The sequence below is a fragment of the Pristiophorus japonicus genome, chromosome 3 (genome assembly GCF_044704955.1).
Source record: "Pristiophorus japonicus isolate sPriJap1 chromosome 3, sPriJap1.hap1, whole genome shotgun sequence".
NCBI classification, from domain to species: domain Eukaryota; kingdom Metazoa; phylum Chordata; class Chondrichthyes; family Pristiophoridae; genus Pristiophorus; species Pristiophorus japonicus.
Genome location: NC_091979.1, coordinates 123,750,210 through 123,775,510, shown reverse-complemented (window position 1 = coordinate 123,775,510; position 25,301 = coordinate 123,750,210). Strand labels below are relative to the sequence as shown.

Here is a 25,301-nt window from a genome sequence, read left to right as displayed (position 1 = left end):
ATCTTTCTTTGAATTAGAGTAAATTAATTTAGTCTATTCTGAAGCTGATGTATGTTAAGGTGCTTGTAATGAAATAATGGCTTTGTTGTCTCATGAGAGCAAACTGAGGCATTAAGTGTGAAAACACAATTGCAAAACATTTATCTTAATGCAATAGTTTCTGGCTGAAACAGCATTTTTCTTCATTTTTCAGAGAAATGAAAGCTTGAATTTAAACCTGAAAAAGTCAGTAAGTGTAGTTGAAAATACGATCGATGAGCTAGACAAGAGAAAATTGGCTCTCTCAGACCAATGGACAAGTTGCCAACTTCTTTTAAACCAAATTAAATCAATCAAAAAACAGTGGAAGAAATTCAAAGAGCAACTTAAAAAGGTAACAAATGATTTTTCAAACACTATAACCATTATTTACATACCTTGTGCTCATCTGCAAATAATAGGTTTCTTCAATTGATTTGTCACTGGGTCATTTATTAATTTCTGAAAAGATCCTATTTCTGAAAATATTGCGTATCTTGAATAAAATATATGTTACTTGATCTGAGTTGGCCTGAGCTGCAATGATATCGAAAGATAGTGACTCCAAACCTCAGGACAAATGGTCTTTTTCTAATTGTGTTTTTATGAGAAGACATGAACTTCGAGCAGGGGAGCAGAAGGAGCAGCATGGCGACATACCACTCCAGGGAGCAGCACGTGCTGGAGCAGGAGAGTAATTGCAGTGAAAAGGGACGTCACCAAGATCCAGGTCGGTGATTGGAGCGTGGGCAGGTACAGCAGGAATGGTGAGGCCGGGGCGAAGGAGCGGCGAGAGACTGTAGAAGGACGTGATCGGGGCCCAGGAGAGGCGCGAGTTCTGGGCCAGAAGAGGCGAGGGCCCAGGGGCAGCACGGGCCAGCCCACACTGCGATATGTGTGCGCACTAGATCCATGCAGCAGAGCTGGTCTCCAGTCATCTTGGTTAATCATTGCTACTGGACCAAGATCTAGCTCTGTCAGGCTCGTGTGGTGGCTGGTGTGCAATGGTCACCGCACGTTAAAAAAATCCACGTACAGGCATCTTCCACCCTTCAAGATTTAGTTCGGGACCTGGAATTTTAGGTCCTTCATTGAAACACCTGTGAACTTTTTGACGTGGAAGCAAATCATCCTCGATTCGAGGGGCTGCCTATGATGATGATGATGATGTTATGAATGTATATTCACACACATATTTTGTGAATCCATTTCACATTTTATCTGATTTGGTGCATGTAGGGGCTGTACATCCCAATTTTTTTTCATGACTGTGCTTGTACTGGGATCAATGCAGCCTTTAGGCATTGAGGCTATTTGTATACTCTAGGAATCAGCTGGGCCCAGGAATGTGGGGAAAGGCTGCAAAGAGGCATAAATCCCAGTGGAATTATATCTGGAATCATAGAATCAGAATGGTTACAGCACAGGAGGCCATTCGGCCCTTTGAGCTGGTGCCGGCTCTGCAAGAGCACTTCAGCTAGTCCCACTCCCTCGCCCTTTCCCTGTAGTCCTGCAATTCTTTTCCTTCAGGTACTTATCCAACTCCCTTTTGAAAGCCACGATTGAATCTGCCTCCACCACCTGTTTGGGTCATTGTCCTTCAGGCTCAGTGGGTGGGTTACCATGGGAGTAGAAGGGGGAGTGTGTATTGAATGAATAACAACTTGCCTTTATATAGCATCTTTAACTAAAATGTCCCAAGGCACTTCACAAGAGTGTTATCAAACAAAGTTACACACCAAACCATATATTACGACAGTTTACCAAAAGCCTGATCAAAGAGGTAGATTTTAAGGCACATCTTAAAGGTGGAGAGGTTGAGGGAGGGAATTTCAGAGCTTAGGGCCTAGGCAGCTGAAGGCACGCTGCCAATTGTAGAGTGATTAAAATCGGGAATGCGCAAGGGGCCAGAATTGGAGGAGCCTATAAATCTCGGAGGGTTGTAGGGCTGGAGGAGGTTATAGAGGTAGGGAGGAGTGAGGCTATGGAACGATTTGAAAACAAATGAGAATTTTCAATCGAGTTATTGCCGGACTGAGTGCCAATTAGGTCCGCAAGCACTGGGGTGATAGGTAAACGGGACATATGGGCACCAGAGTTTTGGATGAGCTCCAGTTTATGTAGGGTGGATGATGAGAGGCCAGCCAGGAGAGCATTGGAATAGTCAAGTCTAGAGGTAACAAAAGCATGGATCAGGGTTTCAGCAGCAGATTAGCTGAGGCAGGGTCAGATGTTACAGAGGTGGAATTAGACGAACTTGGTGATGGAGTGCATATGTGGTCAGAAGCTCATCTCAGGTCAAATTGGCACCAAGGTTGCAAACGGTCTGGTTCAGCCTCAGACAGTTGCCAGGAAGAGGGATGGCATCAACGATGTTTGTGGTGGGGTCCGCAGACAGTGGCTTCAGTCTTTCCAAGATTTAGTTGGGACCTGCAAGAATAGGCCTGAGACTACTTGATATTTTTCCAGGTGGTGGATAAACATTTTTCTCAGTAGGGTACATCTCTCATGTGCTTCAGCCACATTTGTATTGTGAGAATGCTGCACTCTGCCACAGAGGGGGTTCATGTTTTTGCTACTAGAAGGCAGAGCTTTGATTGCCTGCTCATTGCACTGAGTCCTTAATTTCCAGTGGTTAGATGCAGCAAGCACTTGGCTAGATTCTCTGGAATTGCAGATGGTCCTATGGTCTCCGTGGGGCATGATCTACTGATGTGTCTGACTGCCACAGCACCTTTGGCAATCATCTGATATGGAGCGGTGAAATCTGCAGCATTTATGTGGTGCAGTATTTGAAAAAGCAGGAAACCTGAGGACGAGGAGAAATTTAGAATTCTGCAGAGGAGGACTAAGGGTTTAATTAGGAGGGGGAAAATAGAGTATGAGAGTAAGTTTGCAGGGAACATAAAAACTGACTGCAAAAGCTTCTATAGATACATGAAGAGAAAAAGATTAGTGAAGACAAATGTAGGTCCCTTGCAGTCAGAATCAGGTGAATTCATAATGGGGAACAAGGAAATGGCAGACCACTTGAACAAATAATTTGGTTCTGTCTTCACTATAACCTTCACGAATAACCTTCCGAAAATACTAGTGGACCGAGGGTCCAGTGGGAAGGAGGAACTAAGGAAATCCTTATTAGTCAGGAAATGGTGTTAGGGAAACTGATGGGACTGAAGGCCGATAAATCCTCAGGGCCTGATAGTCTGCAACCCAGAGTACTTAAGGATGTGGCCCTAGAAATAGTAGATGCATTGGTGATCATTTTCCAAAATTCCATGGACTCTGTACCTATAGACTGGAGGGTAGCTAATGTAACACCACTTTTTAAAAAAGGAGGGAGAGAGAAAACAGGGAAATATAGACTGGTTAGCCTGACATCGGTGGTCGGGAAAATGCTGGAATCAATTATTAAAGATGTAATAGCAGCGCATTTTGAAAGCAGTGTCAGAATCCAAGTCAGCATGGATTTGGGAGAAAGGGAAATCATGCTTGACAAATCTAGAGTTTTTTGAGGATGGAACTAGTAGAGTGGATAAGGGAGAACCAGTAGATGTGGTGTATTTTGACTTTCAAAAGGCTTATGACAAGGTCCCACACAAGAGATTACTGTGCAAAATTAAGGCACATCATATTGGGGGTAATGTATTGATGTGGATAGAGAACTGGTTGGCAGACAGGAAGCAAAGAGTGGGAATAACTGGGTCCTTTTCAGAATGGCAGGCAGTGACTAGTGGGGTGCCGCAAGGTTCAGTGCTGGGACCCCAGCTATTTACAATATACATTACTGATTTAGATGAAGGAATTGAATGTAATATTTCCAAGTTTGCAGATGACACTAAGCTGGGTGGCAGTGTGTTGAGGAGGATGCTAAGAGGCTCAGGGTGACTTGGACAGGTTAGGTGAGTGGGCAAATGCATGGCAGATGCAGTATAATGTGGATAAATGTGAGGTTATCCATTTTGGTGGCAAAAACAGGAAGGCAGAATATTATCTGAATGGTGACAGATTAATAAAAGGGGAGGTGCAACGAGACCTGGGTGTCATGGTACATCAGTCACTGAAGGTAGGCATGCAGGTACAGCAGGCAGTAAAGAAGGCAAATGGTGGCCTTCATAGCGAGAGGATTTGAGTATAGGAGCAGGGAGGTCTTACTGCAGTTGTACAGGGCCTTGGTGAGACCACACCTTGAGTATTGTGTGCAATTTTGGTCTCCTAATCTGAGGAAGGATGTGCTTGCTATTGAGGGAGTGCAGCGAAGGTTCACCAGACTAATTCATGGGATGGCTGGACTGACATATGAAGAAAGACTGGATCGGCTAGGCTTATACTCACTGAAATTTAGAAGCATGAGAGGGGATCTCACAAAAACATATAAAATTATAACAGGACCTCTACAGGCTAGATGCAGGAAGAATGTTTCTGATGTTGTGGAAGCCTAGAACCAGGGGTCACAGTCTAAGGATGAGGGGTAAGCCATATAGGACCGAGATGAGGAGAAACTTTTTCACCCAGAGAGTGGTGAATCTGTGGAATTCTCTACCACAGAAAGTTGTTAAGTCCAGTTCGTTGGATATATTCAAGAGGGAGGTAGATATGGCCCTTATGGCTAAGGGGATCAGGGGGTATGGATAGAAGGCTGGAGTTGGGTACTGAAGTTGCATGATCAGCCATGATCATATTGAATGGCGGTGCAGGCTCGAAGGGCCGAATGGCCGGCTCCTGCACCTATTTTCTATGTTTCAATGTTAAGTTATTTTTCATGTATTTTGAGATAGATGATGATGTTGATGGTTTGTCTCCATACCCTACCTATTCCTCCATCCACTTCCCTCATGTTTTCTGTCCTGATTTTGCTCATGCAGCTGAGTATGGTGCATAGGGTGAAGATATGTCTGCAGGAGACTGTTGGAGAATGGAGGAAGAGTTCCACAGGGATTGGTTCATTAAGAACTTTGCAAAGAACTGCTGGTTTCTGGAGTCAGTGGGGCTTAAATTCAGCCTCCCAAAAAGACCACTTACCGCCAGAAAGCGGCGGCCAGGCAGCGGAGTCAAGCAGCCGCCGACCTCCGGTCCAACGGCCGCCATGATCAAAATTCAGCTCGGGGATTTTTCTGGCGGTCCCCACTTCTGCCCCGCTGCTGCCGACAATCATAAGCGCGTCATCAAAGCATGCACCGCCGATCTCCCGCACCTCCATCATATCTCACACGAAATTTAGCTGCAAAAATCCAAGATCCGCCGTGCGGTGCCCCCCGACAGTTTTATCTGTCAGTGCATCTTACTTTCGCTCTGTGAGCCATGACAGCACCATGGCCCTTCAAGGGCAGGACGCACTGCCGTGGCCGGCATGTTTTTTTTTTATCGGCTGACTACCAGGTCGGGCCGACAGTTATGCCCCCGGGTTCAGCTGTGCCACCGACAGGCAGCGGGGCACCCCCTCTTGAGTGCCAGGCCACTGGCCCAGCTGAAACCATCCCTGGAGGCTCAGTGGACCGAAGTTTCAAAGTGACGAACATTCTCCCCTTTAAGAGCGCGGTGATGTACACGCGTCATGATGTCATCTTCGCTCTGCTGCTGACTGACAGTGGCGGAGACTCCGTCCTGCCTCTACTTCTGCCCCTCAACAGCACTTACCACCCCACTTCCACCATCATTATGACCGACTTCCGGTCCGTTGCAAAAAAAAGCACAAAGAGCTGAATTTCGATCAAGCGTTGACCTCATCCTATCCAGCATGTAAACACTGTCAGGTTTCTGGCAGGCCTGAATTTCCACCCCAGTGTCTCATTTGGAGATAATATTTATACTGGGAGAGGTGAACTTTGTTGCTAACTGGTGGAAAGACTTTGAGGAACTGATTTAATCTCATGATCCCGTCCATACGCCAGGCTCTGAATATACCTGAGGTGAGCTCCCCATTGCATTAGATTTGGGAGAGGATTGATAGATGCATGGGGATCTTCAGTGCGGTGCAGATCTCTTCCCCTTCCCTAAGGCTTAGAGTTATACAATAATGGAATGCTTCTGGTTCCTTGCCGGCCTCTTCCAGCTTTATGAATAGCAAGATCTGCAGAGGTTTGGTAGAAAATCCCTCACCTCCGTGCATTTTATTTGAAGGCCAGAATAAACCACAGTCACTGTGATCTCGTTGCTCAGTAGTCATTGCTGATATATGGAAGGGAAAGTACACCCTCAAGGCCTGGGGGCTGAAGGTCCTTTGCCCATCCAGAGGAATTTGGGGATGCAAATGTACATGTTACAAAACTGTCAGGCTGCAATTTTGACAGGTATCATCTGGAATAGATAGAGGAGATGTGGGTACTATTTATTGTTACTGTGTTCGCCCCTACTCAGAAGTGATATCAGATTATTCATAAGAACATAAGGACATAAGAAATAGGAGAAGGAGTAGGCCATTTGGGCCCTCGAGCCTGCTCCACCATTTAATGTCACGGCTGATCTGATCATGGACTCAGCTCCACTTCCCTCCCCATAACTCTTTACTCCCTTATCGATCAAAAATCTGTCTATCTCCACCTTAAATATATTCAATGACCCAGCCTCCACAGCTCTCTGGGGCAGAGAACTCCATAGATTTACAAGCCTCTGAGAGAAGAAATTTCTCCGCATCTGAGCTTTAAGAGGGCGGCCCTTTAATCTAAGACTGTGGGCTAGACTTTCCACTTTTTTTGCATCGATACCGCCCACTTAACATAGAAACATAGAAAATAGGTGCAGGAGTAGGCCATTCGGCCCTTTGAACCTGCACCACCATTCAATAAGATCATGGCTGATCATTCCCTCAGTACCTCTTTCCTGCTTTCTCTCCATACCCCTTGATCCCTTTAGCCATAAGGGCCATATCTAACTCCCTCTTGAATATATCCAATGAACTGGCATCAATAACTCTCTGCGGCAGGGAATTCCACAGGTTAAGAACTCTCTGAGTGAAGAAGTTTCTCCTCATCTCAGTCCTAAATGGCCTATCCCTTAACCTAAGACTGTGTCCCCTGGTTCTGGACTTGCCCAACATCGGGAAAATTCTACCCGCATCTAACTTGTCCAGTTCTGTCAGAATCTTATATGTTTCTATGAGATCCCCTCTCATCCTTCTAAACTCCAGTGTATAAAGGCCCAGTTGATCCAGCCTCTCCTCATATGTCAGTCCAGCCATCCCGGAAATCAGTCTGGTGAACCTTCGCTGCACTCCCTCAATAGCAAGAACGTCCTTCCTCAGATTAGGAGATCAAAACTGAACACAATATTCCAGGTGAGGCCTCACGAAGGCCCTGTACAACTGCCGTAAGACCTCCCTGCTCCTATACTCAAATCCCCTAGCTATGAAGGCCAACATACCAGTTTCCTTCTTCACCACCTGCTGTACCTGCATGCCAGCTTTCAATGACTGAGGAACCATGACACCCAGGTCTTATTGCACCTCCCCTTTTCCTAATCTGCCCCCATTCAGATAATATTCTGCCTTTGTGTTTTTGCCCGCAAAGTGGCTAAGCTCACATTTATCCACATTATACTGCATCTGCCATGCATTTGCCCAATCACCCTGCAGCCTCTTAGCATCCTCCTCACAGCTCACACCACCACCCAGTTTAGTGTCATCTGCAAACTTGGAGATATTACACTCAATTCCTTCATCTAAATCATTAATGTATATTGTGAATAGCTGGGGTCCCAGCACTGAGCCCTGCGGCACTCCACTAGTCACTGCCTGCCATTCTGAAAAGGACCCGTTTATCCCAACTCTCTGCTTCCTGTCTGCCAACCAGTTCTCTATCCACGTCAGTCCATTACCCCCAATACCAATTCCTTCGTGAAGACAGAACCAAAGTATTTGTTCAATTGGTCTGCCATTTCTTTGTTCCCCATTATAAATTCACCTGAATCTGACTGCAAGGGACCTACATTTGTCTACACTAATCTTTTTATTTTCACATATCTATAAAAGCTTTTGCAGTCAATTTTTATGTTCCCAGCAAGCTTCCTCTTGTACTTTATTTTCCCCCTCTTAATTAAACCCTTTATCCTCCTCTGCTGAATTATAAATTTCTCCCAGTCCTCAGGTTTGCTGCTTTTTCTGGCCAATTTGTATGCCTCTTCCTTGGATTTAACACTATCCTTAATTTCCCTTGTTAGCCACGGTTGAGCCACCTTCCCCGTTTTATTTTTACACCAGACAGGGATGTACAATTGTTGAAGTTCATCCATGTGATCTTTAAATGTTTGCCACTGCCTATCCACCGTCAACACTTTAAATATCATTTGCCAGTCAATTCTAGCCAATTCACACCTCATACCATCAAAGTTACCTTTCAGTAAGTTCAGGACCCTAATTTCTGAATTAACTGTGTCATTCTCCATCTTAATAAAGAATTTGACCATATTATGGTCACTCTTCCCCAAGCGGCCTCACACAACAAGATTGCTAATTAGTCCTTTCTCATTACACATCACCCAGTCTAGGATGGCCAGCTCTCTAGTTGGTTCTTCAACATATTGGTCTGGAAAACCATCCCTAATACACTCCAGGAAATCCTCCTCCACCGCATTGCTACAAGTTTGGTACGCCCAATCTATATGTAGATTAAAGTCACCCATGATAACTGCTGTACCCTTATTGCACGCATCCCTATTTCTTGATTGATGCTGTCCCCAACCTCACTACTACTGTTTGGTGGTCTGTACACAACTCCCACTAGCGTTTTCTGTCCTTTGGTATTCCGTAGCTCCACCCATACCGATTCCACATCATCCAAGCTAATGTCCCTCCTTACTATTGCATTAATTTCCTCTTTAACCAGCAATGCCACCCTGCCTCCTTTTCCTTTCTGTCTATCCTTCCTCAATGTTGAATACCTCTGGATGTTGAGTTCCCAGCCTTGGTCACTTTACGTCCATTTTAACGCTGCGATGAGGTATAATGCCCAGATAGCGCCCATTTAGGCACAAAATGGAAACTAACATAAGAACATAAGAAATAGGAGCAGAAGTAGGCTATACGGCCCCTTGAGCTTGCTCCGCCATTTAATACGATCATGGCTGATCCGATCATGGGCACTTCCCTGCCCACTCCCCATAACCCCTTATTCCCTTTTCGTTGAAGAAATTGTCTATTTCTGACTTAAATTTATTCAATGTCCCCAGCTTCCACAGCTCTCTGAGGCAGCGAATTCCACAAATTTACAACCCTCTGAGAGAAGAAATTTCTCCTCGTCTCAGTTTTAAATGTGCGGCCACTTATTCTAAGATTATGCCCTCTAGTTCTAGTCTCCCCTATCAGTGGAAACATCCTCTCTGCATCCACCTTGTCAAGCCCCCTCATAATCTTATATGTTTCAAGAAGATCACCTCTCATTCTTCTGAATTCCAATGAGTAGAGGCCCAACCTACTCAACCTTTCCTCATAAGTCAACCCCCTCATCTCCGGAATCAACCTAGTGAACCTTCTCTGAACTGCCTCCAAAGCAAGTATATCCTTTCATAAATATGGAAACCAAAACTGCACGCAGTATATCAGGTGTGGCCTCACCAATACCCTGTATAACTGTAGCAAGACTTCTCTGCTTTTATACTCCATCCCCTTTGCAATAAAAGCCAAAATTCCATTGGCCTTCCTGATCACTTGCTGTACCTGCATGCTAACCTTTTGTGTTTCATGCACAAGTACCCCAGGTCCCGCTGTACTGCAGCACTTTGCAATCTTTCTCCATTTAAATAATAACTTGCTTTTTGATTTTTTTCTGTCAAAGTGCATGACCTCACACTTTACAACATTATACTCCATCTGCCAAATTTTTGCCCACTCACTTAGCCTGTCTATGTCCTTTTGCAGATTTTTTTGTGTCCTCTTCACACATTGCTTTTCCTTACATCTTTGTATCGTCAACAAACTTGGCTACGTTACACTCAGTCCCTTCTTCCAAGTCGTTAATATAGATTGTAAATAGTTGGGGTCCCAGCAATGATCTCTGCGGCACCCCACTAGTTACTGATTGCCAACCAGAAAATGAACCATTTATCCCGACTCTCTGTTTTCTGTTAGTTAGCCAATCCTCTATCCATCCATATTATCCCCAACCCCGTGAACTTTTATCTTATGCACTAACCTTTTAGGTGGCACCTTCTCAAATACCTTCTGGAAGTCCAAATACACCACATCCACTGGCTCCCCTTTATCCACCCTGTTCGTTACATCCTCAAAGAATTCCAGCAAATTTGTGAAACATGACTTCCCCTTCATAAGTCCATGCTAACTCTGCCTAACTGAATTTTGCTTTTCTAATTGTCCTGCTACTGCTTCTTTAATAATGGACTCCAACATTTCCCATCCACAGATGTCAGGCTAACTGGTCTATAGTTTTATGATTTTTGTCTGCCTCCTTTTTTAAATAGGGGCGTTACATTTGCAGCTTTCAAATCTGCTGGGACCTCCCCAGAATCCAGGGAATTTTGGTAAATTACATCCAATGCATCCATAATGCCCAAGTATCGATCACTTATCCCCCAGCATAACTTTCGGCATGTACTTAATGCCGAGAAATAATAATACCGCCCGCCCACGTTTTTTTGCCGTAAAGATCAGAATTGCCGAAACTAATGCCCAAAATTTCAGCGAGCATCACTTTCGGCACCTCGCCCACATATCGCCAAAAATATTTATTGCCGAAAAAAACGCTGTGAAAAAGTTGCTCTGACCTGAACTAACACCAGTGGTATGGACGCCATTTTGTAAATTGCATGTTGCTTCATTTAAAAGGCTGCTTCAACTTCTGGGGAGTTTTGAGGTACTGTGGGGTTCTTTTATGGTGAATTGAACATCTGAACAAACATCTTATCATACTGTGGACGATTGGAATTTAGTTTAGGCATCTTAGTGGGAAAAATTATTGTTTGTGAACAATAGGTATAACACTGATAGTTATTGGAATGGGGACTGTCATTTCTCAGCCTGTCTTGATGATCACGCACATGCTGCAGTCTAGAGGTGGCAGAAGATATATTCAACAGCAATATGTGCTCAGTCTGAGATGTGCCAGACTGCTGAGGAGGACGAGACCTTACACCCCACACACTTACAGGGAGAAGCAGTCTTATCTGAACTTGACGGATAACATGTGCCTTAGGAGACTGCGCTTCCACAAAGAGGTTATCAGTGAGATATGCCAGCTCATCATGGGAGATGTGCAGCCTGCCAGCACCATCAGGACTGCACTGTCCGTCGAGGTCAAGGTTACCGCGGCACTTTCGTTCTACACATGGGGTTCCTTTCAGGCCTCAGCTGGCGACATTTGCGGTATATCTCACCATGCCACACATTGCTGCATTCGACAGGTCACTGAAGCCCTTTATGCACACAGGATGGACTTTATCAGTTTCCCTATGACCAGGGAGGTTCAGACTGAGAGGGCCCTAGGATTCTACCGAATTGCTAACTTCCCCAAGGTGCAGGGTGCAATAGGCTGTATGCACATCACCATGTGGGCACCTTTTCAGGATGCAGAGATTTTTCGGAACCGAAAGGGATTCCACTCCCTGAATGTGCAACTTGTTGTCGACCACCATAAAATTATGGCAGTGAATGCAAAATTTACGGGCAGCATCCATGATGCTCACATCCTGCGTGAGAGCACTGTATCTGACATGTTTACCAGTCAACCACAAGGTCAATGCTGGATGCTTGTTGACAAAGGATATGGCCTCGCCACCAGGCTGATGACCACCCTGCGTAACACCCACACAGAAGCCGAGAAGCGATACAATGAGAGCCACAGAGCCACATGCAATATCGTTGAGAATACCATTGGAGTGCTTAAGCAGCGCTTTAGATGCCTGGACCACTCAGGATGCGAGCTACAATACCACCCTAAGCAGGTAGCTCAATTCGTGGTGGTGTGCTCCATGCTGCACAACGTGTCTATCAGGAGGGGACAAGAATTGCCAGGAGGGACTGCGGTCCACCTCAGGAGAGAGAGGAAGAGGAGGATGAGGAGGTGGACGCTGACCTCGGGCCAGACAATCAGGCTGACACTGAAACCATGCCCCCATCCCCCCTCTAGACCGCAGTAAAGGGCCCGTGGTGGCTACATAGGCTGTAAGACTCATACGTCAGCAGCTCATAAATGAGTGCTTTTCTTGAAATAACGTTGCTGGTATTTACAAAGCTGCATCACTGCTGTGTCTGCAGCTTATATATCAATGGTGTGCATCACCTTGGTGACAGTTAAAATTTAAGTTGATTCAAGTTAAGTTTAATTATCCCCTTTCATGTTAAGGAATCACCAGTGTGTAACGGTGCAGCTATCTGAGACAGTGCTCATCAAGGTGATGTTAAATAAAAAACATTTAATGAGAACATTTGTATGAAATCATAATTTTAACTGTAAAAACACCCCATTCCACAACAAATGTATAACATTTAGATCAATCAAATGGTCAACATTTCCAACAACACAGAGCACAAATGCAAACCAACAAGGTAGCCCCCTCCCCCCTTCCCCCAAACCTCCTAACAAAATACCACCAACAACATAAAAATATGACCAAGACAACACCTGCGGCCATGCACCTCACTTTCCATTCCCCCTCTACTTCTCCTCCCCACCTCTACCCCTTCCCCTCCTGACTCCAAGCCACCTGGCCGAGGAGCTCCTCAGGCACTGCTTCATTGCGGGGGATGACGGCAGAACTGCTGCTTGGACAGATACGGGAGAGGACGGTCCCGAGGTGAGAACATGCTCCGAGCCAAAAGCAAGATCTTCCTCCTGGCTGTCATGTATCGTTGGCAATACGGATGCGGCATCTTGGGGTGCAGTGCCGTGCTCCGGGACCACTGGGAGACCTCTGCCACCAGTGTTCCTGGCTATCACCTCCAGGGCCTCCGCCATCCACGGCACGTACTCCATCATGGTCGCGAACATGCTGGCCAGCTGTTGGGATATGCCCCCCATTATCTGGAGGACTGCTGACCTATGTCAACACTCCTCCTGGACAAGTGTATCATGTCCCTGCTCAGATCTGCCGCTCGTGGAGCAGACCTGCTTCGTCGAGCTAACCTCCGCGTGGTCGGTGCCATCCTGGAGACACCTTGGGTGCCCTGTGGCAAGGCGCTTGGGCCCAGTACCTCCACAGTGGAGGTGGGAATGGCCACAGGAGCACTAGATGTCTTTGGTGTAGACTGCATTATGGAGCTTAGCGATGCAGGCTCCTCGAAGTCGGCACTGTCATCCGTGGAGAAGGGACCCAACAGATCCACGGGCAAGAATCGGGGCTCCTCAGCACCAGATGGAGGATCGTCCGGCGAGTCCATCCCCGTGCCTCCACCTTCTTGGCTCGGTGGTCTTGCATGGGGCTGCGCTGCTGGCTGAGCTGCAAAACATAAATAAGGTTATTAGAGGAGAAGGGGGTGCTCGGGTCACAAGGTGATTCCAACGCTACACAAAGCATATGCACGACAAAACAAGGGGGCTACCTTGTTGCTTTGTGTATCACTACGAAAATCATCACAGACATCACTTTTCATGTCCATCACCAAATTCTGCATTGCAATGATTCTCATGAGGCCATCATTATTTAGAGAACACTTTTATCATTCATCTATTATATATTATTGGTCGGATATGAGTGCGTGTGGCATCTATTGACTTTACATCATGCAATGGTTTATACTTTACTCACGTGGCGTCACATCAGATTCTGCAGCTGCATGCGTGGCCGACCGGGGGTGGCACCCCACTAGTGCCAGCACCCGCTCCTCGAGCTCGATGATGACTGGTGACCCGCCACCCATTCGCCTCTGCTCGAGCCTATTCCTCGAAAGCTTCTCCTGTAAAGGTAACATGGCATGAGATCATTGCATGAGATCATTGCTAGGTACTGTCACAGAGACTGATACAACACATAACCGACAGATGTAATCATGATTATTATGAAAATTATCATTCTTGACCTGAAGGCGTATACCGTAAATCCAGGCTTTGAGTAAAACATTCCCGGTATAAATGCAAGACATCATATCTGATTTTAATCACTCATTACACTTACAATTCAAATTATATAAATAAATAAGTAAATGTAAATAAACGTAATATTTATTCTGGCGGATCCCACAAGATCATTCCAGTGCTTGCAGCATTGGTTGCCCTCACGCACCTTGTTGGTTGCCGACGAGACCACCTCAGCAATGTCGGCTCATATCCTCTGGTAGACCTTTGGGGTGGGCTTCCCATGCCCACCCTGGGTCAATTGACCCCAGCATGACACGACCTCCTGCAGGAGGGAGGCATTTGCCTCATCTGAGAATCTCCTCGCTCTTTTTCGTCCTCCCAATTGTTCCTCTCCCACCTCACTGCTTTCGCCAGCGTCAGTCTCCATAGCATCCTGTGTCACCTCCTCCATCTGTTCTATTGTAAATAAAAAATTCCTCCCAAAACTCGGTGGGAACAACATTATTTGTGTTCTGAATTCTTTTTGCTGCTGGAAAATCTCCCTCCTACCTCCCAAAACAGCGAAACAAGCTCTCACCAGACCTACACGCGCTTTCAGTTCCTCTCTGCTCCCTCTCTCTCTCTCTCTCTCTCTCTCTCTCCTCTTCTGCGCATGTATTGATGACCCCTGACCTACTGAAACGCGGGAAATGACCATTGCCATGCCGTTGCTATGGATTCCGACACTTTACGGCAGAAGGTCAAAAAAATTTTACGCTAATGTCCATTTCAGATCGCTTGCGGTAACACCCATTTTATAAAATAGGAAGTTGGGGTTTTGAAAATGGGCGATAATCCGGCGCTCTCAAAACCCATATTTACCGCCAACGCTGGAAATAACGGCCATTTTTGCCTGATCTGCACAAAAGTGGAAAGTCTAGCCCTATGTCCCCTAGTTTTAGTTTCCCCTATGAGTGGAAATATCCTCTTTGCATCCACCTTGTCGAGCCCCCTCATTATTTTATAAGTTTCAATAAGATCACTTCTCATTCTTCTGAACTCCAACATATATATAGGCCCAACCTACTCAACTTACCCTTAAAAGTCAACCCCCCTCATTTCTGGAATCAACCGAGTGAACCTTCTCTGAACAGCCTCCAATGCAAGTATATCCTTCCTTAAATACGGAGACCAAAACTGTACACAGTACTCGAGGTGTGGCCTCACCAATACCCTGTACAGTTGCAGCAGGATTTCTCTGGTTTTATACTCTATCCCCCTTGAAATAAAGGCCAACATTCTATTTGCCTTCCTGATTACTTGCTGTATCTACATAGTAACATTTTATGTTTCATGCACAAGGACCTCCAGGTTTCTCTGTACTGTAGCACTTTGCAATTTTTCTCCATTTAAATTTTAATTTGCTTTTCTATTTTTTCTGCCAAAATGGATAACCTCACATTTTCCTACATTATATTCCATCTGCCAAATGTTTGCCGACTCACTTAGCCTGTCTATATCCCTTTGCATATTTTTGTGTCCTCCTCACAATTTGCTTTCCCACCCATCTTTGTATCATCAGCAAATTTGGCTACATTACACTCTGTCCCTTCATCCAAGTCATTAATATAGATTGTAAATAGTTGAGGCCCCAGCACCGATCCCTGCGGCACCCCACTAGTCACCGTTTGCCAACCGGAAAATGACCTATTTATCCCGACTCTCTCTTTTCTGTTAGTTAACCAATCCTCTATCCATGCTAATATATTACCCCCCAATCCTGTGAGCTTTTATCTTGTGCAATAACCTCTTATGAGGCATCTTATCGAATGCCTTCTGGAAATCCAAATACACCACATCTACTGGTATCCCCTTATCCATCCTGCTCGTTACATCCTCAAAGAACTCCAGCAAATTTGTCAAACATGATTTGCCTTTCATAAAACCATGCTGACTCTGCTTGATTGAATTATGCTTTTCCAAATGGCCCGCTACTGCTTCCTTAATAATGGACTCCAGCATTTTCCCAACAACAGATGTTAGGCTAACTGGTCTATAGTTTCTTGCTTTTTGTCTGCCTCCTTTTTTAAATATGGGTGTTACATTTGCGGTTTTCCAATCTGCTGGGACCACCCCAGAATCCAGGGAATTTTGGTAGATTACAACCAATGCATTCACTATCTCTGCAGCCACTTCTCTTCGGACCCTTGGATGTAAGGCATCTGGTCATGGGGATTTGACCGCCTTTAGTCCCATTATTTTACCTAGTACTACTTCATTAGCGATAGTGATTGTTTTAAGTTCCTCCCTCCCTACATCCCCTTGATTATCCACTATTGGGATGTTTTTAGTGTCTTCTACCGTGAAGACCGATACAAAATATTTGTTCAACATCTTTGCCATTTCACTGCTCTCCATTATTAATTTCTCAGTCTCGTCCTCCAGGGGACCAACATTTACTTTAGCTACTCTTTTCCTTTTTATTTACCTGTAGAAACTCTTACTATTTGATTTTATATTTCATGCTAGTTTACTTTCATAATCAATCTTCCCTCTGTTAATCATTTTTTTAGTCATTCTCTGCTGGCTTTTAAAAATTTCCCAATCCTCTGGCCTCCCACTAGTCTTGGCCACCTTGTATGCCTTTGTTTTCAATTTGATGCCTTCCCTTATTACCTTAGTTAGCCACGGATGGCTATCCCTTCTCTTACAGTCTTTCCTTCTCATTGGGATATATTTTAGTTGCGAGTTATGAAATATCTCTTTAAATGTCTGCCACTGCTCATCAACTGTCCCATTCTTTAGTCTATTTTCCCAGTCCACTTTAGCCAAATCTGCCCTCATACCTTTGTACTCTCCTTTATTTAAGCTTAGGACCCTGGTTTGAGAACCAACTTTCTCACCCTTCAACTGAATTTGAAATTCAACCATATTATAATCACTCATTCCTAGAGGATCTTTTACTTGAGATCATTTATTAATCCTGCCTCATTACACAGTACTAAATCTAAGATAGCCTGCTCCCTGGTTGGTTCTGCAACATACTGTACACGGAAAATATCCCAGATACACTCAATATACTCCTCCTCAAGGCTACCCTGGCGAAGTTGCTTCGTCCAATCAATATGAAGGTTAAAATCACCCATGATTATTGCCATTCCTTTATTACAAGCCTCCATTATTTCTTGACTTATACTCTGTCCAACAGAGTGGCTACTGTTTGGGGGCCTATAGACTACGCCCACCAACAACCATCCCTTTATTATTCCTTATCTCCACCCAAACTGATTCAACATCTTGATCCTCTGAGCCAATATCGTTTCTCACTAATGCACTGATCCCAACCTTTATTAACAGTGCTATCCCACCTCCGTTTCCATTCTGTCTGTCCTTCCGAATTGTCAATCACTCCTGAATATTTAGTTCCCAGACCTGGTCACCTTGCAACCACGTCTCTGTAATGGCTATCAGATCATATCCATTTGTATCTATTAGTGCCGTCAACTCATCTATTTTGTTACCAATGCTACGTGCATTTAGACAAAGAGCTTTTAAATTTGTTTTTTTATCTTTTTTTCCTGCTTGTTTCCTCTGTCCTTCAAATTCACTTTCTATATTTTTGCTTTCTAATTCCAGCTTTACTCCTCTCTCTACTGAATCTATTCTCAAGTTCTCATCCCCCTGCCAAGCTAGTTTAAACCCTCCCCAACAGCACGAGCAAACCACCCCCCCCCCCACGAGGATATTGGTCCCGGCTCTGTTAAGGTGCAACCCGTCCGACTTGTACATGTCCCACCTCCCCAAGAAGTGGTCCCAATGCATCAGGAATCTAAAGCCCTCCCTCCTGCACCAGCCACGCATTCATCTGCTCTATCCTCCTATTTCTGTACCCACTAGCTCGTGGCACCGGAAGTAATCCAGAGATTACTACCTTTGAGGTCCTGCTTTTTAATCTCTCTCCTCGCTCCCTAAACGCTGCCTGCAGGACTTCATCCCTCTTTCTACCTATGTCATTGGTCCCATATGGACCATGACCTCTGGCTGTTCACCCTCTTCTCCCAGAATGCCCTGCAGCTGCTCAGTGGCATCATTGACCCTGGCACCAGGGAAGCAACATACCATTCTGGAGTCACGTATGTGGCTGCAGAAATGCCTGTCTGCTCCCCTGATTATTGAATCACCTACCACTATAACTCTTCCGTTCTTCCTCCTCCCCCCCCGCTCCCTCCCCGCCCCCCCCCACCCCGTCACCCCATGTAGCTGAGCCACCCGTGGTGCCGTGGTCTTGAGCTAAGCCACATGTGGTGCTGTGGTCTTGGCTCTGGCTGCATTCCCCAGAGGCACTGTCGCCCCCACCAGTACTCAGAAGAGAATACCAGTTGGAGAGCGAGATGGACTCGGGGGACTCCTGCACTACCTGCCTAGCCCTCCTCTTCTGTCTGGCGGCCATTCCCTCTCTGCCTACACACTTTTAAGCTGTGGGGTGACCACTTCTAGAAATGTGCTATCCATGTAGCGCTCAGTCTCGCAGATGCACCGCAGTGACTCCAGCCACCGCTCAAGCTCCAAAACGCGGAGCTCGAGTTGGTGCAGCTGGAGACACCTCCTGCACACGTGGTCGTCCCAGCTGCGCGAAGCGTCCAGGACTTCCCGCATGCCACATGATGTGCAATCCACGGGACTGAGCTGCCCTGTCATCCCTCTAGTTATACTGGGAACGATCAAGCATAAATAAACTCTAAACCTTAGCAAAACACAACCAGCAACTACTCAGAAATCATCTGATTTAACTAACCTGTATTTAAAGACTAAGTACTAACTTAGAGAAAAAAAAACACTCACCACGCAGCTACTTCCCTTGTGCCGACATCACTTTTAAACTCTGACGTCCCTTTCGAATGTTGCCTGTTGAGTTTTTCCTTTGCAGCCTCCGCCTCTGTCTCAGCTCCCGCTGCTGCTCCCACGCAGGTCCGCTGCCTCTGTGAAATATCACTTACCGATTTTAATTTTTAAATTATTCTTCCCCTCTTCTCCGAATTTCCACTCTTTCCAAATTCCCGAATAAACCACTCTGTTTAACTCCACTCCGTTTAAGACCTCTCTGTGCAGATCACCTAACTATTCCATTTAGTTAGGCCAGTGTCTACGCTACTTGAGGGAAAGAGGGCTTCCTTTGGTACAGGATGACGCAATTCAGTGTGATATTTAGGGCTAGATTTTCCTCTATGGTGGACAGCCCTAAAACTGCACTCCAACTGGTCAATGTAACTCCTCCCAATACCAGCCCAAAATTCCTCACTGCACCTTTATTGCATATTCATGTTGCATTCCTGGCACTAGTAATAATATTAATATCAGGAGGCAAGGGCTAGAGGCCATTTATGGTGCCCATTCAGCCTGGTATTCGTGTGATGTGCCTTACCACCCAATTTTCCTCTGTTGGCTGTCCATGTATGCCCAAAAATGGATGATTCAAAGGAGGAAAAGATAACCTATACATATATCTAAAGCTGATTCTTGACCATGCAAAGTGGCAGGACTTCCATGTCTGTGTCCTGCATGGGGGAAATTTCCTCTGTAACTAGAGATTCTTCCAAACTTTTTGATGCTTTGGAAGATGCTGGGGAGTGAGGTGGTTGGATTGGTTATGTGCAGTAGTATGTTGTTGGCATACAAGGACATTTTGTGTCTTTGGATCTTTTATCTTGGATTTTTTTCCAATAAATCTCAGAGGATCAGCAAGGCCTGCCAGGAACTTATGAATTATTAAGCTATCAATGGATTTAATCACATTTAGAATGGAGTGGTGTTGTATTGTACTGATATTTATAAAAAATTGATCAGTATTTTCGCAATAGTTCATTGCATCTCAATATGACATGACAGAAAATTCTAGTGGTTCAGCTAAGACCCTTATATTTCACCTTGAAAGATTTGGATTAAGAAAGATGAAGAGCCTTTTTGTTTCTCTTCATTGATTTATAGGTTACAAGTGAACTGAATGTAAAGGTTGTACTGTAGCTCCTAAACCCTGGATTTGAGACTGTTCTGAACTTGACACGTAATTTATACTCAATTTAAACTGTAAGCCTCAAGATCACAAGCAGTTCAGGCCAGGATGACCCATCTTGAATGCAATCCCCCAGGGCTGGCTACAGGTCAGTGCGTATGCCAGGAAGTATTAAATTACCCGCCAGTAAACTATATGTTCCTTTGAATTTGCATTAAATTATTTATGCAAGTTTGATGCAGAGCCCAGATCTGTATTAAAAAATAGATTTTTTTGTTGTGGTTACACTCAATAAAGTCACACAATTTATATCTGTTTGAAATGGTATCAGTGGCAAATATAAACCGATATCTACCGCCTTCCTTCAGCTAATGAATCAGTACATCTCCATATCAATCACCACTTGGCGACAGCACTGAGGGTAGCAAAGGTACAGAATCTCCATTGCCAAGAGTGGCTCAGAAGTACCACCACTGGTAGCTGGCAATGTCCTAAAAGACATAGCTGCCTCACTGGGCATTCAGCAGGTGGTAAGAGAACCAACATCAGGGAATAACCTACTTGGCTTCATCCTCACCAATCTACCTGTCACATATGCCTCTTTCCATGACAGTATTGGAAGGAGTGATCACTACGCAGTCCTCATGGAGACTAAGTCCCATCTTTACAGTGAATACATCCTCCATTGTGTTTTGTGGCACTGCCACCATGCTAAATGGGCTACATTAAGAACAGATATAGCAGCTGTAAACCAGGAATTCACGAGACACTGTGGGCTGTTAGCTGCAGCAGAGTTGTATTCCACCGCAATCTGTAACCTCATGGCTCAGCATATACCCCTCACTCCTCCATCACCAGCCCTAGGTCAATGAAGACTGCAGAAGAGCATACCGGGAACAGCACCAGTCGTACCTGAAAATGAGGTGGCAACCGAATGAAGCTACAGCACAGGGCCACACACATGCTAAACAGAAAAAGCAGCTTGTTATTGACAGATTTATGCAATCCCACTTCTACATTACGTTTCAAATTCTGGCCCCTTATGCGGGAACTGCATCACTTTTGCCCTTAAAAAACATGGAATTTTGGGCCCTCAATGCTCCAATAGGGGTACGGTAGCATAGTGCTTATATTACTAGACTAGTAATCAAGAGGCCTGATCTGATTATCTGCAGACATGAATTCAAATCCCACCACGGCAGTTGTGGAATTCAAATTCAATTAAATAAAAAAAAATCTAGAATTAAAAAACTAGTATCAGTAATGGTGACCATGAAACTACAGGATCATCGTTAAAACCTATCTGGTTCACTAATGCCCTTATCCAGTCTGGTCTATATGTGACTCCAGACCCACAGCAATGTGGTTGATTCTTAACTGCCCACTGAAATGGCCTAGCAAGCCACCTATTCAAGAAGGTGGCTCACTACCACCCTTGAGGCCAATTAGGGATGAGCAATAAATGCAGGCCTTGCCAGCAATGCCCACAGTCCATGAATGAATAATAAAAATAAATAGTATGTTAATAAAATAAATTGTAAATAAGTATTTGATCTATGGGAGGAATGGGCTTAGCTAGCTAAATGCCTCTTTCTTTTTTTTATCTCAGTGTATTCTTATTGTCCTACCTTTGGAAACTTACCATAGAATTATTTGAGAGTCTTTCAATATGCAATTTTAAACAGATTTTGGTGTAGATTTACAAAATAAGAGATTGTCCTATTGACAGTATATTTGAGAAATTAAGTGCTATCTGAAATGAAAGGCCAATTCTGGGTTATTTTGTTTTGTTCAGACAATTAACAGTTTGAAGACACTGGAAGATGATCTTGTTCTACAGTCTAATGTTGACCTTGGTTGCAATCTTGAGGCCATTTTGGAATTACAAGATAAGTTCAATAAAGCAAAGCCACATTTGCAGGTAAGGAGTACTATCGTTCTAATAGTTGTGAAACGAATTAAAAGTACTATGAGTCTGATGGCTCAGGTTTTAAAAAACACACTGTATCTTGCAAACCAAAGAGCTTGTAGTTCATTCCTCAGTCTATGTCAGATTAATTTACCTGATAGGGATGCTACAATTGGCTTCAGTACCACAGGCTAGGGTGGGAAAATTCTTCCAGAGATCCACTTCTGATTACTGGAAACTCGCATCCGTGGACATTGGATCAAGACAAAATTACATTTAGATGCAATCCTTCTACAGTTGGATAATCTGACCAGTGTCTAGATTGACATCGCGCCGTAAAGATCATATCCGTTCTACCCCGTAGTGAACCGTCATCACGCCAGCCCTCTTCTCGATCTTCCTCGCTGCAATGCTCTACCTCACACTCAACAAGCTCCCCGCTGGAGTGGAACTAAACTACAGAACCAGTGGGAGCCTGTTCAACCTTCATTGCCTCCAGGCCAGATCCAAGACCGTCCCATCCTGTCTCGTTGAGCTACAGTTCGCAAACGACACTTGCATCTGTGCACATTCAGAGGCTGAACTCCAAGTCATAGTCAACATCTTCACCGAGGCGTACGAAAGCATGGGCCTTACATTAAACCTCCATAAGACAAAGGTCCTCCACCAACCTGACCCCACCACACAGCACTGCCCCCCAGTCATCAAGATCCACGGTGTGGCCCTGGACAACGTGGACCACTTTCCATACCTCGGGAGCCTATTATCAGCAAGGGCAGACATCAATGACGAGATTCAACACCGCCTCCAGTGCGCCAGCGCAGCCTTCGGCCACCTAAGGAAGAGAGTGTTCGATCAGGCCCTCAAATCTGGCACCAAGCTTATGGTCTACAGGGCTGTAATGATACCTGCCCTCCTGTATGGCTCAGAGACGTGGACCATATACAGTAGACACCTCAAATCGCTGGAGAAATACCACCAACGATGTCTCCGCAAGATCCTGCAAATCCCCTGGGAGGACAGACACACCAACGTTAGTATCCTCGATCAGACTAACATCCCCAGCATCGAAACACTGACCACACTCGACCAGCTCTATTGGTTGGGCCACATAGTTCACATGCCTTACACAAGACTCCCAAAGCAAGTGTTCTACTCGGAATTCCTACACGGCAAGCAATCCCCAGGTGGGCAGAGGAAACATTTCAAGGACACTCTCAAAGCCTCCTTGATAAAATGCAACATCCCCACTGACACCTGGGAGTCCCTGGCCAAAGACTGTCCTAAATGGAGGAAGAGCATCTGGGAGGGTGCTGAGCACCTCGAGTCTCGTCGCCGAGAGCATGCAGAAAGCAAGCACAGGCAGCGGAAGGAGCGTGCGGCAAACCAGACTCCCCACCCACCCTTTCCTTCAACGACTGTCTGTCCCACCTGTGACAGAGACTGTAATTCCTGTATTGGACTGTTCAGTCACCTAAGAACTCATATTTAGAGTTGAAGCAAGTCTTCCTCGATTTCGAGGGACTGCCTATGATGATGAGATTGACACATGAAGCATGGTTACGTAGGCAAGTTACTGCAGGGCATCAGGAGAAGTGTGGAGAAAATTAAATGGGAAAAGTACTGCTTATAGTAATTCTCATCCCTAGTGTTAGGGATCTAAGATATGAGGAAAGATAGACTTTCCAACCTTGAAAGGAGGCATTTGAGAAGTGATATTGTAAAGTTATACAAGATAATAAATTTTATAGGAAATATAAATCCAGAAAATTACTTCAAACTGAATGGTGAGATTAGGATAAGGCAACACAGAAAGAAAAAAGAGCTTGCATTTATATATCCACCTTCACAACTTCAGGATGTGCCAAAGTGCTTTACAGCCAATGAAGAACTTTTTGAAGTGTTGTTGCTGTTGTAATATAGGAAATGTGGCCATCAATTTGTGCACAGCATGGCCCCACAAACAGCAATGAAACAAATGACCAAATAATCTGTTTTAGTAATGTTAGTTGCAGGATAAATATTGAACAGGACACCGGGAGAACACCCCTGCTCTTCAAATAGTGCCATGGGATCTTTCATGTCCACCCAAGAGAACAGACAGGACCTTAATTTAACATTTCATCTGAAAAAAAAACCCTTCAAAACTGCATTGAAATGTCAGCCCAGATTATGTGCTCAAGTCTCTGGAGAGGGGCTTAAACCCATGACTTTCTTACCTTTGCAATAGTAAAAAGCAAATTTAAGACAGTCATCAGAAAGTTTTTCTTTATACGAAGAGTGATACATGGAATGGACTCCTAAATAGAGTGGTGGGAGTGAAAACCCTGGGATCCTTTAGCAACTAGTTGAATGCTGCAATGGAGGGCTTTAGATTCTTTCTGAAGGATGAACTAAGATGGGTTGAATATTCTTGCTCTTTCGTAAATATCTTGTGATCTATCATAGAGATTATCATAGATATGTAGTAAACCGGATAGAAATATTAGCATTATTCATTTTCAGATTTGTAATAAAATTGTTGTCTCTAATTTCTTTGTTCATTTTGAATATTGTAGTAAAATTTATCTGATGTTGCCATGTGCATCTTAATGGCCCAGAAATTGCCGTCAGAGGCTTCCTCCGACCGGATGCCTCCGACCGTAGGAATTTCTACAAACGTACCTGGTGGCCGAGAGGTTTGGAGACTACTGGTCCTGGTCCTCTATGTGAAGGCCTGCATAGAGGCACACATATCCCAGGAGCGTATGGGCTTCGTACATATCACTGGGATCACCTGAGCTGGCCCAACCTATCAGAGTAGGGGTATCCCATTCATACTTAATGGTGAGTTCCATATGAATGGGAATACCCCCAAACATACAGAAACACTGAAAATATCATTAAAAAAACATCACATATTTCAAATGAATAAAAATGGAATTTAATTGATTATTTAAAACAAAATATTAATTTTTTGAAAAATAAATGTACATATTTTAAAGGGTCTAAAAATAAACTTACCTTATTTAACAGGATTTTAAATATTTAAATTATTTTTTTAACATTTATTTTTCTGTTCTTTAAAAGTTTACACTGATAAAAGCAGGCCTTGCACCTGCTTTTATCAATCGTAAGAATTTGAAGGGCATTCGCAGGGCAGGAGTTGGGCAAATAGCCCAACTCTGTGCCCGTGGAGGCCCTTTACTTTCGGATTGACAGATCGCAAGTTCCGGGTTTAGGCGCATGCACTTCGCATACCTAAACCCAGAACTTGCAGGGCCCCTACAGGCGAGTGTGCACTTCCTACCCACCCGTAGGGGCCGCAAATTCACGTCCAATATTAGTTGGAAGCAGTATTGTGTGCATATATTGAAACCCAATCTGAATACAATGATTTTTAATATGATTAAAATATTTACCATGAAATTACCTCCAATGGTTA

The 25,301-nt window shown here is 44.6% G+C and overlaps 1 protein-coding gene across 5 annotated transcripts in view; it reads left to right on the top strand.

The window, feature by feature from the left end:
• ccdc141 (coiled-coil domain containing 141) overlaps window positions 1–25,301 on the top strand; it is a 320,905-nt gene that overhangs the window by 211,732 nt on the left and 83,872 nt on the right. For all 5 annotated transcript variants that reach the window (XM_070875793.1, XM_070875794.1, XM_070875795.1 and 2 more), the window contains exons 13-14: window positions 194–373; window positions 21,764–21,889. In XM_070875793.1, the coding sequence (XP_070731894.1) occupies window positions 194–373; window positions 21,764–21,889 (306 nt within the window). The remainder of the gene's footprint in view (window positions 1–193; window positions 374–21,763; window positions 21,890–25,301) is intronic.